The sequence below is a fragment of the Callorhinus ursinus genome, unplaced genomic scaffold (assembly GCF_003265705.2).
Source record: "Callorhinus ursinus isolate GAN/ISIS: 27379988/994484 unplaced genomic scaffold, GSC_fseal_2.0 scaffold57, whole genome shotgun sequence".
In the NCBI taxonomy this organism is placed as follows: Eukaryota; Metazoa; Chordata; class Mammalia; order Carnivora; family Otariidae; genus Callorhinus; species Callorhinus ursinus.
Genome location: NW_027397119.1, coordinates 9,144,763 through 9,157,777, shown reverse-complemented (window position 1 = coordinate 9,157,777; position 13,015 = coordinate 9,144,763). Strand labels below are relative to the sequence as shown.

Sequence of the window (13,015 nt, the reverse complement as noted above, 5' to 3'; positions counted from 1 at the left end):
CCTTAAACATATGAATGTTCAGAATGTGGGGAAGGGGGAAAAAAAATCTCATTTTCAGGAGATTTTTTTTTTTCTCCTTTAGAAAAGAGTGACTGAGATGTTATTTTAAATAGAGTCCTCAGGTTTTAGAGATAGGAACTGAAATATTTCTGGGTGAAATGACATATAATCCAGTGGGGAGAGGAAAAGTCGCTGAATTAAGAATGGCCAGGAGTTTGGTCACGAGTTACATGGTATTTATTATCCAATTCTCTCTACTTTTGTGTATGCTTGAAATTGTACATAATAAACAATTTCTTACTAAGTGGTAGAGAAGAAGTATGATCTTTGTTTTCTTGGACTTCAAAGCCAAAGGTCAAGAAGGGTCAAGAAGGGTCAAGGGCTGAGGAAAGGTTCCAGAACCCTCGCCCTGAGATTCATCAGGACACCTCCCCCACCCCACCCCACCCCACCCCACCAGAGTGCCCAATTTGAGGAAGCCATTTCCCTCCACCCATCACCATGAGAGGGGACCGAAGAGCGACCAGGAGGGGGAGCCAGCCACACAGGTGAATCACCTCCTGCGAGTCACAGTGGAACAACCCAGCTCTCAGGAAATAGCAGAACCAAAGACCCTTTGTCCACAGCCAGCTACCCCTCAGGGAGACCTCTCAGCTCCCTCCCCACCTCTCCACACACTTGTGTCTGGCACCCCCAAACCACCACAGGCTTCCTCCCTTGGAATCAGGCTCACGTGGAAAGACTACATGTTCCAAGCAAAGGCCCTGGTTCAGGCTTCTTGGCCCTCACAGGGTGATCGATGCTTTCTGTGGACGGTGATTGTCCCTCATCCCTATGATGTTCTCAAACCTTACAAATGCTCAGGAAGAACTCCATCATCTCCCTCCTCAGTCCTGCTCTGTAGCCAGGGTCTGTACCGGGAATGTATCCCTCCTGGCTCAGGAGGGAGCTGGGAGGAGTCCCACGGTGCAAGGCAGATTGGAGCCAAGAGCTTCAGGAGAGGTACCGAGGTAGACGGCGAGCAAAGCAAGACATCTCAGGCCCGCAGCTTAATACTGTGCTCGCCAGGTACACCTTCCCTAAGTAGAGCAACACAATTAAACCAACAGAGACCACACACAGCCTCTACTGCCCCCTGGAAGATGGGGCGAGAAGAATCTCAACTCAGCTGAAACCTAAGAGGGCAACGGGGAGCCCTTAGCTCCTACCTGGTCTAACGAAAATTAGAGAGTTGGGAGAGGCGTCTGAGTGAACTGCCTGGAGTTGCCCAGGAAGTCGGATTTTTAGAGGTGGGGCTGGATCGCTAGTAGTTCATGGAAAACAGAGACTTGTCAGCGTGGTGCATACACGGAAGGAAGACCCCATAACCAGGGAGCTCATGGCCACCTGCATCTGGAGACACGGGCTGGAAACCTGCTGGTGCCTGGGCCCCCGGCAGCAGAGTATTTTGGGGCCGTGAAACCCGGAGCGGATTGTTGATGGATCACCCACCTCCCATTAGGGACCAGAGATTAGCCTCAGGGAATGGGAGAGGGGCATGGGCACGGTGACAGAAAAAAATGGCCAGGACTACATCTGTTCCTCAACACTCAGACGGCTTCACGAAAGCCGACCAGGCTCTCAAAACCCGAAACTTGGGCAGAACGGACTCTATCAAAAGACTAACTATTCGCTTTAAAAAGTATAAGCCCCTTGCAAATAGCCTGTACACGAGCCAGAAGTCTGAATTCTTTTATTCTGTCTTCGAATTCTTCTTGGGGAGAGTGGGATTGGAGAATTGCTTAGAAAGCTGCCTTCTCGGTCCAGATGTCCAGCAGCCTCTGACTCGGTATGTGATGCACAAACTTCGGCGGTTTCAAGGCCCGTTGTAATTAACGCGGGCTGTGCTACGCAGTAGCGACAAACGTAGACGCGCTCGCCGGGTGTCCAGGAGCCCCCCCTTACCTGTGCAATGACCTCAGGGTCCACGGGCCGATGGTTATTGAAGCTCTTTGACCTTCCTGCTGTCACCGTCTTCCGGATCTGTGGGCTGTCCAGCCGATTCTTCAGGGATGAGTGGCGGCTGATGGAGTTGAGGCTCCCATGCCCACTGATGGAACACTTATCTGGCCCTTCCTTGGGGAGACTCTGGCTCATGATGGGCTGGGAAGATGGGCGGCAGCTAGCCCCCACCCCCGGGGAGGCCGAGTCAGTCAGGGAACTGCTCAGCCCATGGTTGTCACTCCGAAATGTCTTCCGGATGCTCCCAGATTCTGGCCGCTTCCTTTGCCTTCAATCACAAAGAGAAAGGGCAGCGTGATCAGGGAGCCCTGGCCCTAAGGAAGCTGGGGCGAGTGAGAGAGGGATGGGTGTTGGCACCCAGGGGTTTCTGGAAGGAGAGGCACACACAGCTTCTCCCCTTGGCCTCACCTTCCCTTGCTTTCTCTGTGTCTCCGTTCCCCTGCCACCCCCAACCTGGGCAAAGGAGAAACGGATACTTACTTGGTGGTTGTGGGCTTTGAATTCTCGAGATGTAAGGTGCTGCCACGAAAAATGTCTGATTAAGTGAAAATTTCTAACGGGAGACAGATTCGCAGAAAGGCCCCCTCCATTACCTGCTTTGAACAGAAACCTAAAGGCCCAGGTAGGAGAAAAATTCTCACCATCACCAAGAAGGCAAGAGGAGAGCTGATCTTCCCAAATTCTAGCATGTTTCTTAGTCCAGCTACGGGACTGTAATCATTTTGGGCTCTGGCAAGAGGCCGTTGTTCCCTCTTGTGCGGACATGGGACAGAGTATTTTTCAAGAGGCTGCAATGCGGCAGGTCCAGGGCCAAGTTTGTGCATTTTCTTAGGGTGGAAAGACATCTACATGACCCTAAGTCACCCAGCACTGGGCTGAACCCTGGCTCTGAGCCAACTTCCTTCAGCCCACTGAGACTCTCCTACAAGACGGCTTGGCAGAGTCCTAGTAGCATGGGTGTTGCCTATTGCTGAATAATTTCATTTTTTCCCTTGGAATCAGATTCTCAAGGACCTAATCTAAGAAGCAATACAATTTCTGGCTTGGGATGGCAGCTGGGCAGCTCTGATCTAGAAACTACTAAGGACGACAAAGGCTGAGGCTGGAGCCGAGGTGGAGGAAGGGAAGGCGTAGGACCTGAAGACAGAGAGCTAGGCTATGTGGTAGAGCCAGGGTCCTAAGCCAGTCCTGGTCCCATTCACTCGACCAGGTCTTCTCCATCGGGGCTTGGTGTGGAACCCGGCATACACTCCCTGTAGCCGCCTGCTCAGGCCATCTAACCGTGGGTGTCAGCCATTCTTGAGCAGAAGAAGGATGTTCTCGGAGTCTTATAAGGCCCAGCTGAAATGACTCTTCCCCAGTACCCCGAGTCCAAGGGCAGGCAGAAGCAATCACTCCCTCTTTTGTTCCTTCAGAGCTTTCGATGGCGCTGCTTTTTAGTTACCTGTCTATATGGCATTTACTCGGCCAGACTGAGTGCCGAGGCCGGGCACTGTCTTCTTCATCTCTGAATAACCAGCACGGACGCTTGGCACAACAGTGAGCCCTCACTAAATGTGTGAAATTAAATTGAATGCCACACCCGAATAACTCGTTGCTGATTTCCTTTTTCCACTTGAGGATGGCTGACTCACAAAGCTCAAACCGCTGAGGAGGCAGATTGTGGAGCGGCTGGTGTGGGCCGAGTCCCTGGCCAGGGCCCGGGGATGTGAAGAGAGGAAGGCAGAGTTCCTGGTTTCAAGATGCTCAGCTTGATGGGTTATCCAAGTGCAGCCCGAGTCCTGAGAGAGACTCAAAACTGCTGTGGGAGTACGGAACGAGGGCACCTAACTCAGCCCCGAGGACCTTGGGGTGGCAGAAAGGCTTCCCCAAAGAGGTCAAGCTTCAGGCTATGTCTTGAAGGGAGAGGAGGAGCTGACTGGGGGGTGGGGGAGGCAGCAGATGCAATGGTCCAGGGGTGCGAGAGAACCCGGGGCCCCGGGAAGGAGTGACGGACGTGTGGGGCAGGCAGGGAGGCTGGAAGGGCAGTCACTCCTCGGGGCAACATGTGCCCCGGGGGCTGCCACTCGCCCACCGACTAGCTGGCGTCCGAGGAGACCTTGTCCTCTGAGAACCCCGCCCTGACATCACCAAGTAAGGAGCTCAAGGGAGCCGCCTTTGACTTTCCACCTGGTGTTCATCTTTTGACTATTTCAGCTATTATCCTGTACAATTTCTGGGTACAAATGGCACCAAATACATGATGGCTTAGAAACATGTACCTAACTAATTATTGAACTCTCCCCCCACCAACCCCGCCTTGGTTTCCGGGTTAATTAGAGGCTTACAACCTTATGATTATAGGATTATAATTAACATAGACTTGTAAATAAAGAAGAAAATGTGATTAGTCCACAGTTACTTTTTACTAGCTCGCCCTCCCAGCAGGGCACTAGGCTGGAGGGAAATAAAATCCTTGTTCTTTTTTTACTGGTCTGACTTAAATTATACCTACACTAAGTGAGCTGAATCAGCGACTTTGCTAACTTGAGGGTGAAGGATGGAAAAGAGCCACGTGCCCCAACCACTCCCCCTGCTACCGTCTGGTTGGAAGAAAGCCAAGAGATCTGGGCGACCTGGTGCAGTTTAAAAACAACAAGCATCTTTTATTCTCCTTCCAGTTTCAGTGTCCAGAGGCTACGGTTAACAGGTTTTCAATGTGCAAATCATTTCATTCCTCCAAAGCCAGAGGGGAATAAAAACTGTACATCATCTGCAATCCATATTCATCAGGAACGCCCTGGGGCTTGTCATCCCGTTGGCACTGGGCCAAGTTTCAGGATCTGGCGGAAAAGAGGTCTGTAGGCTTGGGGACTTGGTGTCTGGCCCCTTGAGATGAGATTAGTTCTCCAATAACCTGAATGTCTCTAGGGGAGGCCGCATCACACAGGCGTGGAATCCCTCTAGCCGGCCAGATCGGGTGTGGGTGGAGTTAGAACCCTGGGATGCTGCTCACAGCCACAATGAAAGCTGGGGCCAGAGTTAAGAGCCTGCCGGACAGGAATGGGAATCTGCAAAGGGACTAACAGGGGGCGATGACACAGGGCTAAAGCAACAGGGAAAACACGGACAATGATTTCTACTGGTATGAAAGGGCAGAGGGGAGCTGGGGGTTAGGCAATGATTAAAGAGCTCGGGACAAAGCTTTCCTTGTTGGGGGCAGGGAGCGGGCACAGTGGTCTCCTCTCCTTGACGGAGCAAATGCCGGCCAGGGCAGGAAACAGACACATCGTATCCAAATAAACCTCTCTGGGGTCACGTGAGCCTAGTGGAAGACGCACACGACGTTGGCTCTTTGGACGGACAAGGAAGGGCCAGGAAGACATCAAAGACTATTATTCGGGTAAGAATTGGAAAAGAGAAGGCACCTCTGAGAAACAGTACAAAACCAGGTTGCATAAAGGGACCAAAGCTTTGGTCAAGTTTAAGTAGTCAGCCAGGGGCCGACAGACACTGCCCAAGCCCAGGGTGGGGTACCCTTCCACAGCAGGAGCCTGGGACCTGCTGGCTGGGCATGTGGAAGCTTCCTCAGCCCTGTCCGCCCTGCAGCAGCAGTGAGCACATGCAGTGTTAGGACTGGCGGGGGGTGCGGCACAGGCATGGAGAGGGGGGTGAGGCCGGAGGGTGAGGCTGGGTGTCGCAAGGCATCGGGGGAGCAGAAAATGAAAAGCAGAGCTTACTTGTTGATGTTTGCAAGATAAATATCGGCTACATGACCCCCACTGGGACAGCTGGCCCCCGCTCTGGCTGTCACCTTTTCTTCAGGTGGCTCAGAAATGACCTCAATCTCAGACTTGGGGCTGGACCTCTCCACGACACCGTCCTCGCTGGGGGAAGAGGGGCAGGCAGGCAGGGAGGAGGGGGGAAAACAACAACAACACAAAAAGCAGCGTTAAATCGGCAAGATGGCCCCCCGACACACACGCGAACCCCCGTGACAGCTCCGAGGCAGCGGGGACACCTGGCTGGGCTAGCTCTGCGAGCAGAGGCAAGGAAAGCTAAGGGCCTTTGGAGGGTCGTTTAAATAAAAATAAATAATCCCGCTGCCTTCCGCGGGATCCTCGGCCGCCACCAGGAAGCTGAGCTAGGGGACACCTGGATTCGAGGCATCTGCCTTCGACCCCACGCTGCTTTCCTGGGGCAGCTGTGCCAGGGCCACCTCCTGAAGAAGGAGGCGGCCAGTCCAGGGTGCGGTTTATCTGCTGAGGTCCCGGGCACTGGTGGGCAAGGACGGGCAGCTCTGCGCTGGCTCTGGAGAGGCCGGCATCGAGGCAGGACACTGCCACACACGGTCGTCGAGCATCAAGCCCCGCTTAGAGCGTCCAAGCCGGTCCCAGGTCATTCCACTGCTCTCCCGGGCCCTCTGGCTACTGATGACAAAGAAAGCCCCTTCTCCCCCACAATTCCTCTTCTCTCGGTCCCGGAGTGAAGTCATAATGCTAAATTTGGGAGGGTCCTGTCCACGCACAGATGGCCACCGGGTTTGCGATGTTATCAACAGAGGGAGGATCTCCCTGCAGAACGAGCCGGGGAGAGGCTGGGAGGGTGCAGACTCACTCAGGATATCAACCTTTAAAAAATAATATTAAGGGAAGGACTAAAAACACTGACAGCATCGTATCCAAGGGCAGGGAGTCGGGGGCAGAGGCAGGGCAAAGGGGCAGGGAGGCAGGCTCGAAGTGGGCCAGGGGGGTGGGGCGGGGGGAGCCCTCCTGCCCGGGAGACTTCGCTTCAAAGAGCGGGAGCCAACCAACAGCCCAGCTGATGAAGTCTCTCTGGGCCCAGTTCACGCTCCCTTTGCTCCCAGACGCCCTCTCCCCTCCTCTCCCTGTCTTTCCCTATGTCAACCTCGTTTCCTGGTGGCTCTTTCCACCAGGCCGCTTAAGCTAGATTTCTCCTAGAAAAGCAAGGCATCATTTTCATTTGCAAGTGGAAAAGCGCCAATGGCGGCCCAACTGGTTGGGATGAGCACAGTTGTTTTTAGAAAAAAAAAAAAAAGAAAGAAAAGAAGTAAAAATGTTTTCCCACCCTGAGCTTTCCAGAATGGAAATGTAAGTGGTCAAACAATAACCCCTCATTATCACTCATCAGGTTTAAGTGTAGATGAGCAGGAGTGCCGGCAAGTTTCCAAAATGACTAGGGGGGTGGTGGATGGGTGGGGAGTGATTTGCAGGGGGAAGAGATGAAAAAACAATTCTCCGGGGTACCTGGGTGGCTCAGTTGGTTGGGCGACTGCCTTCAGCTCAGGTCATGATCCCAGAGTCCTGGGATCGAGTCCCACATTGGGCTCCCGGCCCACTGGGGAGCCTGCTTCTCCCTCTGACCCTCTCTCCTGTCATGCTGTTTCTCTCTCTCCCTCTCTCAAATAAATAAATAAAATCTTTAAAAAAAAAAAGGGGGGGGAAACAATCCTCCACGGAGTCTGGGTAGGGTCCTTCAGGGATGGTGTTGGCGCCCCCTGGAGGTCGGTCTCCCTCACCCTCCTCTGGCGCCAGAAATAAAGTCTCACTCCCACAGTGCAGCCAGGTACACCTAGAGGTGCAGGGGACCCAACGTACGTGTCTTGGACCACGATGTACTGATGGGGGATGAGTCCGTCGATGCCATTGTGCCGGCCTTCCCACCAGTCATCGGAAGCCCGCTGGTAAAGCAGCAGGGATGCCCCCTTCTTGAAGGACAGCTCTCGGGCTGTCCGGCCCACGTAGTCAAACTTGGCAATGGCCTCGATGGGCTCACACTCTGAGAGGGGCAGGAGAGAAGGAAACACATGTTGTTGGGACCAGAGGCTCAGGAAACTGGGAGGAAAAGCCCAATTAGCTGAACTTACACTGGTGGGAAGATAACCCAGTGTGAGAAATAAGCCATGGAGGATGGAGGGATGAAGCAGGGATTCTTGTGTGGACTGTGCCATCACCCTAAAAGCACTTGTGCGCCCTTTTCTGCCTTTGGTCCCCCCACCGGGAATCCCTTTCTCTCTTGTCTTCCTGAGGAAGCACACTAGGTCACAACTGAAACATCATTAAAAAGCAAAACAAAACAAAGAATACTTAATTCTCTCAGCAGTTTTCTGTGCAAAAACGAACCACACATGCAGGGTGGGAGTCTTGTCAGGCTTGGGCGCAGTCTGCCTGCTGGGAGAGCGCATCGTGCTGCCCAAGAGGCTGAGACCCACTCAGGGCAAAGGGGAACTTCTCTGGTGCATCCGCAGCTCTTTGCACCAAACACTATCGGGGACCTTGCCTTGCCGTATTTGTAAGTTTCTTTCCTGATCATATCTTTTCTGATCATAAAATAACTCCATTAATTGCAGAAATTTATCATATTGTACTTTCAATATAACAAATTTTATTTATACTATCCATTCCCCCTCGTAGACCATGAGCTTTTAGTCTCCAAAAGGAGAAAATAACTCACCCAATCTACTTTCCAAGGAGCAAAATATGGAAATATATTTTGTGGATAATACATGGGGAAATGTACACAAAAGTAATTTGAAAATTAAAAGGGGTTTACAAATGCAATGACTTTTTATTTTTGTGTGAGCTTCCATCTCCTCTGTAAAAAAAAAAAAAAAAAAAAAGGACAATAATAGTGCCTCTTTCACGAACTTGTTAGGAGGAGTCAACAAATAGCAATTTGTAAAAGCACTTAGAACAACGCCCGGCCTATAGTAAGCGCTGTGCAGACATTAGCCAGTATTCCTACTGTCATCATTACCATTATCTGCGCTGAGCAGCAAGGGGGAGGTCAGAGAGCAAGAAAGAAAGCTCCCAGAAACCTGGAACCCGAGGTTAAAGTCGGATATTCCGAGTAGTGGACAGGAAGGCTGCCTACAGGCAAGACCGGGCCCAGGCAGCATGATTGGTGGGCCTGCCCCGGAAAAGGCAGGGCTGGAGATTTCACTACAGGAGGCACACCAGAGAAGGCCTATCTAAATATCCCAAATCTCAGTTCTGTACAGCCTTGGGCATATCACTTGACTTCTCTGGCCTCTGTTTTCTCAGCTATAAAAATAGTGGCTCTATTTCACTAGGATTAAGAGATAAGACCTACAAAGCTTCTAGCAGGGACAAATTTCCCTACTTCACCTACCCCCCTCCTGTAATGGGGCAGATTATCGTATTGATCCATCTGACTTCAGCAACCAAATAAGCAGCCCTAATTTTTTTTTTTTTTTCTTCTCTAAAAAGCTGGCCTAGGATTGCAGAATTCACAGCAAGGCGGAGAGAACAGGGAAAGCTCCGCAGACTGTGCCAGTTCGTTCTCATGCCCAGAAAATTCTGAGGCCCCTTGTCAGCTGCTGAGTCTTCCAAGAGCCGAAGCGGTCCAGAAATGGAGGTGTGGAACTGTTGGAAGGACGGGAAGCGTGCTGGCTGGACAGACCCTAATAAATCCTGGGCGCTGCCTAGGGGCCCAAGGCAACAGCTGTGCATTCCACCTCTCGATGCACACCCGCCAGGCTGCACAGCGCTCACATGTCTGTACTTTGGAAAGGGTCAATCTTTCCAGTCGGCAGGCGTGAAAGCGTGTGGTTTCTGCATCCTGAGTCCCACTCCCCTCTGGCTTGCTTCTGTTGGGTTCTTGGCACCCAGCTTTTCTGTTCCCCAGGCTAACAGTTTTTTCAAACGAGCTCTTCTTGATTTTGGTCTCCAGCTACCTGGCAGGAGTCTAGACTGTGACAGGGGACCAACATCATGCAGGCGAGGGGCAGGGAGTTGGAGCGAGAAGCTTTAAAGGCTCTGAAAGGTCTAGCTCTCCATCTGCGGCTTAACGCAGAGACAGTTCTAGTTGAGCGGGTGGGCAGTCTCTCCAAGAAAGGGAAGGAATGAAAACGAGAGACAGGAGAGCCCCTGCCTGTCCTCAGGGGGCTGCTTAGCAGGAAGGAGCACGGGGAGCTCACGCTATATAATCCCTTCCTTCCACTTCACCCCCCGCCCCCCGTGGCCCCACTGCCCCGGAAGCAGGGCCCCGTACCATCATCGCTCGTGTGGTGCTCTGCGGTCACGTCCTGGGTTGAGTCCTCAGCCGAGGTAGTCTCTCCATGAGGGCTGTCACTGCAATAGAAGAGTCACGGGGACCTCAGCCCTCGCTGACCAAATTCTCGTCTTCTTCACGAAGCTTCCCTGGAGCAAGGGCACGGAAGCTGCCTCACACTCTCTACATCCTGATTGCTCACCACAGTGATGATGAAACACAAGCCTCCCAGGGTTCTCCAGTCCAGTCCCTGCTGCAAAAACTGTTTGAGACTGCCTGGGACTTAGAATATCCTGAGACAAAGGGAGCCCCTTTCGAATTTACAAAATAAGTCTTTTTGAAAATACAGAACAACTCAACTCAAGGGCTGATTCTCTAGGTGAACTAGCCCCTGAGGGATCACATGGAAGAAAACACTAGGCTTTTGCCTGGGACACAACTGGACCTGAAAACCAGCTCTGACACTTGGGAGCTGTGTGACCCTGGACAAGGGACTGAATCTCTTTAAGCCTCAGCCACCTACTGATGATTGAGGCTAGTGGTCTGTATCACATCACAGCATCGCACGAAGAGTCACTGAGACACCACGGAGTGGTTAGTAACTGGTCTTCCTTTCCTTCTTTCTCATTTTGCTTATGTCTAGTTACTAGGAAAGTCGTTTCTACTCCTGGTCTCCTGGCTTATGGACATCAGAGTAGATGGGGATGGGCACCAGGAAGTGCTAAACCCCTGTCCATTGCTAAAGTTTCTTCCTCTGGCAGTTGGTAGTAACAAGGGAGCCTTTCCAGGCAATTCTATGGAAGCATTACCACCTCCTCTATCCACCACCTGGCCTCATGGTTCCTACCTTCGAGCCTATAGCCTCTCCCTCCCCTTGGGACAGGTCTTTCACTCCAGAAAGTTCCTCAAAGGCCAGGGGACCAGTTCAGAATTCAGTTCCAAGGAGGCTCTCCAGAACCCAGAGAACTTTCTGGGAGAACATCAACAGGGATTCCTCCTTACCAAAAAATGTGGGCACAATTTTTCACTTTTACTGGGCCTAAAACTCTGATGAGTTCCACGACACTCTAGGGCCCCAGGGGCACACAGGGCAAAGGCTCAGTTTCCTCCAGAGTTGCAAGTATAGTTATGTGGCCATCCAGGAAGGCAGCGATTCTCCAACGTCAGAGAGTCCTGGACGGCTTGTTAAAAGTGGATTGCCTCACTCCTAGAGTTTCTAAGTCTCGAGGGCCAGGGAGAGCTGGAATGTCTGTATTCCCAGCCAGCCCTATGTAACATAGGTGTTGTTGGTCCAAGACTCCACTTGGAAAACCACTGCTCTAACATAAAGGTGAGATGATGCATTGTTAAGGCCCCTGGGAGCACTAGAATTCTACGCTCACTTCCACACCCACACGTCGGCCACACGGCAAGGCCGCCGACACCTGCAGTCTGAGGAGGTCCCGCAGGCCAAACAGCGGGCAGTCCTAGGGAACCAGGTTCTAGCTGCAGGGCTTGGAACGCGTGGCGACGTGGGCCTGGTCTCTCCTCTTCACAGCTGTGGGGAGGCCAAGTGGCCAGGAGCCCCCTCTCCCTGGCTCTTCTGGTCTCCTGGCCATTCTCCAGGATTCTCAGGCTCTAGCACCCCTTCTGCCACCCCCCGCCCAACTCCTTCATCCATCTTAGCTCGCTTCCCTGGCACTTCTTTCCCCTCCCAAAGAAGAAGAGAGGCTGGGAGGCTTCTGAGCGGGTGTGAGTCCAGTGGTCAGCTGGTCCTTCTTCCCCAGGGTCACCTCCTCTTGCTCCTCGGGTGCTTCTGGCCTCCCACCCAGTCAGCAGTAGTAACATTCCCTAACTAGTCTTGTGGGTTTTCCAGAGGCTGCTAATAAATGTCGGATGCACAGCAAACAGTGGGGGTGGGGGCAGGGGGAGTTGCTCTGGAGACAACTGGCAAAAGGTGCCCCCTGTGAGTCATCCCTGTGGTGACTGTCTGCTCCCCTGGGCTGGGACTGGGGGACCAGGGCTGTGGAGGGCTCTGTGTCCTGGGACTGGTCCAGAGATATTTGAGAAGTGAGGGTACACTCTGGAAGGAAGGTAAAGCAGGCACTGGGAACAGTCTTTCCACAGCTTTTCAACTCTCATGTGAGAGAGAAACCAACCCTCCAAGTAACATGCACAAGGACAGCTCCCTGGAGCTCATCAGCTCGTAGGCTGAGACCTGAACAACCTGCCCTGTCCCCACCAACCATCTGTCAGTGACAAAAAGCTTCCTCTCCGAGCTGGCAACTGTAGGCTTCTCCAGCTCAGACCCAGATGCTGGCATCCACGGGACAGCGGACAAGACCAAACCCAGGGGTGTCAGTGGTATTTTTATATTCATAGACACATGAATATCACTTTCTTCACGCGTCAGGCAGGAGGCTCCTTCTGTGGTGATCAGGGAGAAGCATGGACCCACTGGCCTCTAATTAAGTAAACAACCTCCCCTGTACCCCCCTACCTCAGTGGATAGTAATGGGGCCGCTGAATTGGTTCCAGATGTTGAGTTCAGATGGAATCCGATTTGGGCTGGCTTATGCTTTCAGCCCAGGCTGAAGCGCCATTCGATGGGGAAGATGGAGGGGGTGGGGAAGGAGGTAAGGGACGTTAGGGAGTAAAAGAGAGAGGTAGTTGCTTCTGTGTTTGATGGGAAAATGACACTCTAAGTGGCACCCTGGGGTCTAGTGTGGGGTCCTGGATGGCATCCTGTACTAAGGCACACACATCAAGGTTGGAACCCCCACCAGTAAGGTGGCCTGAAAGATTGTCACTGGCCTCTCTAGGTTACAGTGACTGTTATCTGTAACATGGAAATAGTAATTTGTTAATTTTCTAACAGAAGGGTCTAGTAACGATGTGCCCTAGGGATTCCTTTTCATCTCTGTTCCCAGGCTAGGTCATGAAAAACCTTGCCCCACAGAATTTAATCTCGCTTTCGGGTGAAGTGTGCCTAACCTGCCAAAAAATGGAGCCTACCCCTTTT

The 13,015-nt window shown here is 52.4% G+C and overlaps 1 protein-coding gene across 9 annotated transcripts in view; it reads right to left on the bottom strand.

Moving 5' to 3' along the window:
- SRGAP2 (SLIT-ROBO Rho GTPase activating protein 2) overlaps positions 1-13,015 on the bottom strand; it is a 228,822-nt gene that overhangs the window by 3,510 nt on the left and 212,297 nt on the right. For 3 of the 9 annotated variants that reach the window (XR_012375773.1, XM_025855095.2, XM_025855096.2), the window contains exons 19-22: positions 10,015-10,094; positions 7,599-7,779; positions 5,721-5,867; positions 1,945-2,269 (exon numbers count right to left, since the gene is read on the bottom strand). Coding sequence is in view for 8 of the 9 variants with exons in the window: in XM_025855095.2 (XP_025710880.1) it covers positions 1,945-2,269; positions 5,721-5,867; positions 7,599-7,779; positions 10,015-10,094 (733 nt within the window). In the remaining variant the exon portion in view is untranslated. Of the gene's footprint in view, positions 1-1,944; positions 2,270-4,620; positions 5,373-5,720; positions 6,611-7,598; positions 7,780-10,014; positions 10,095-13,015 lie in introns of those variants that run through there. The other 6 variants (XM_073884432.1, XM_073884431.1, XM_073884430.1 and 3 more) reach the window with 6 other exon arrangements.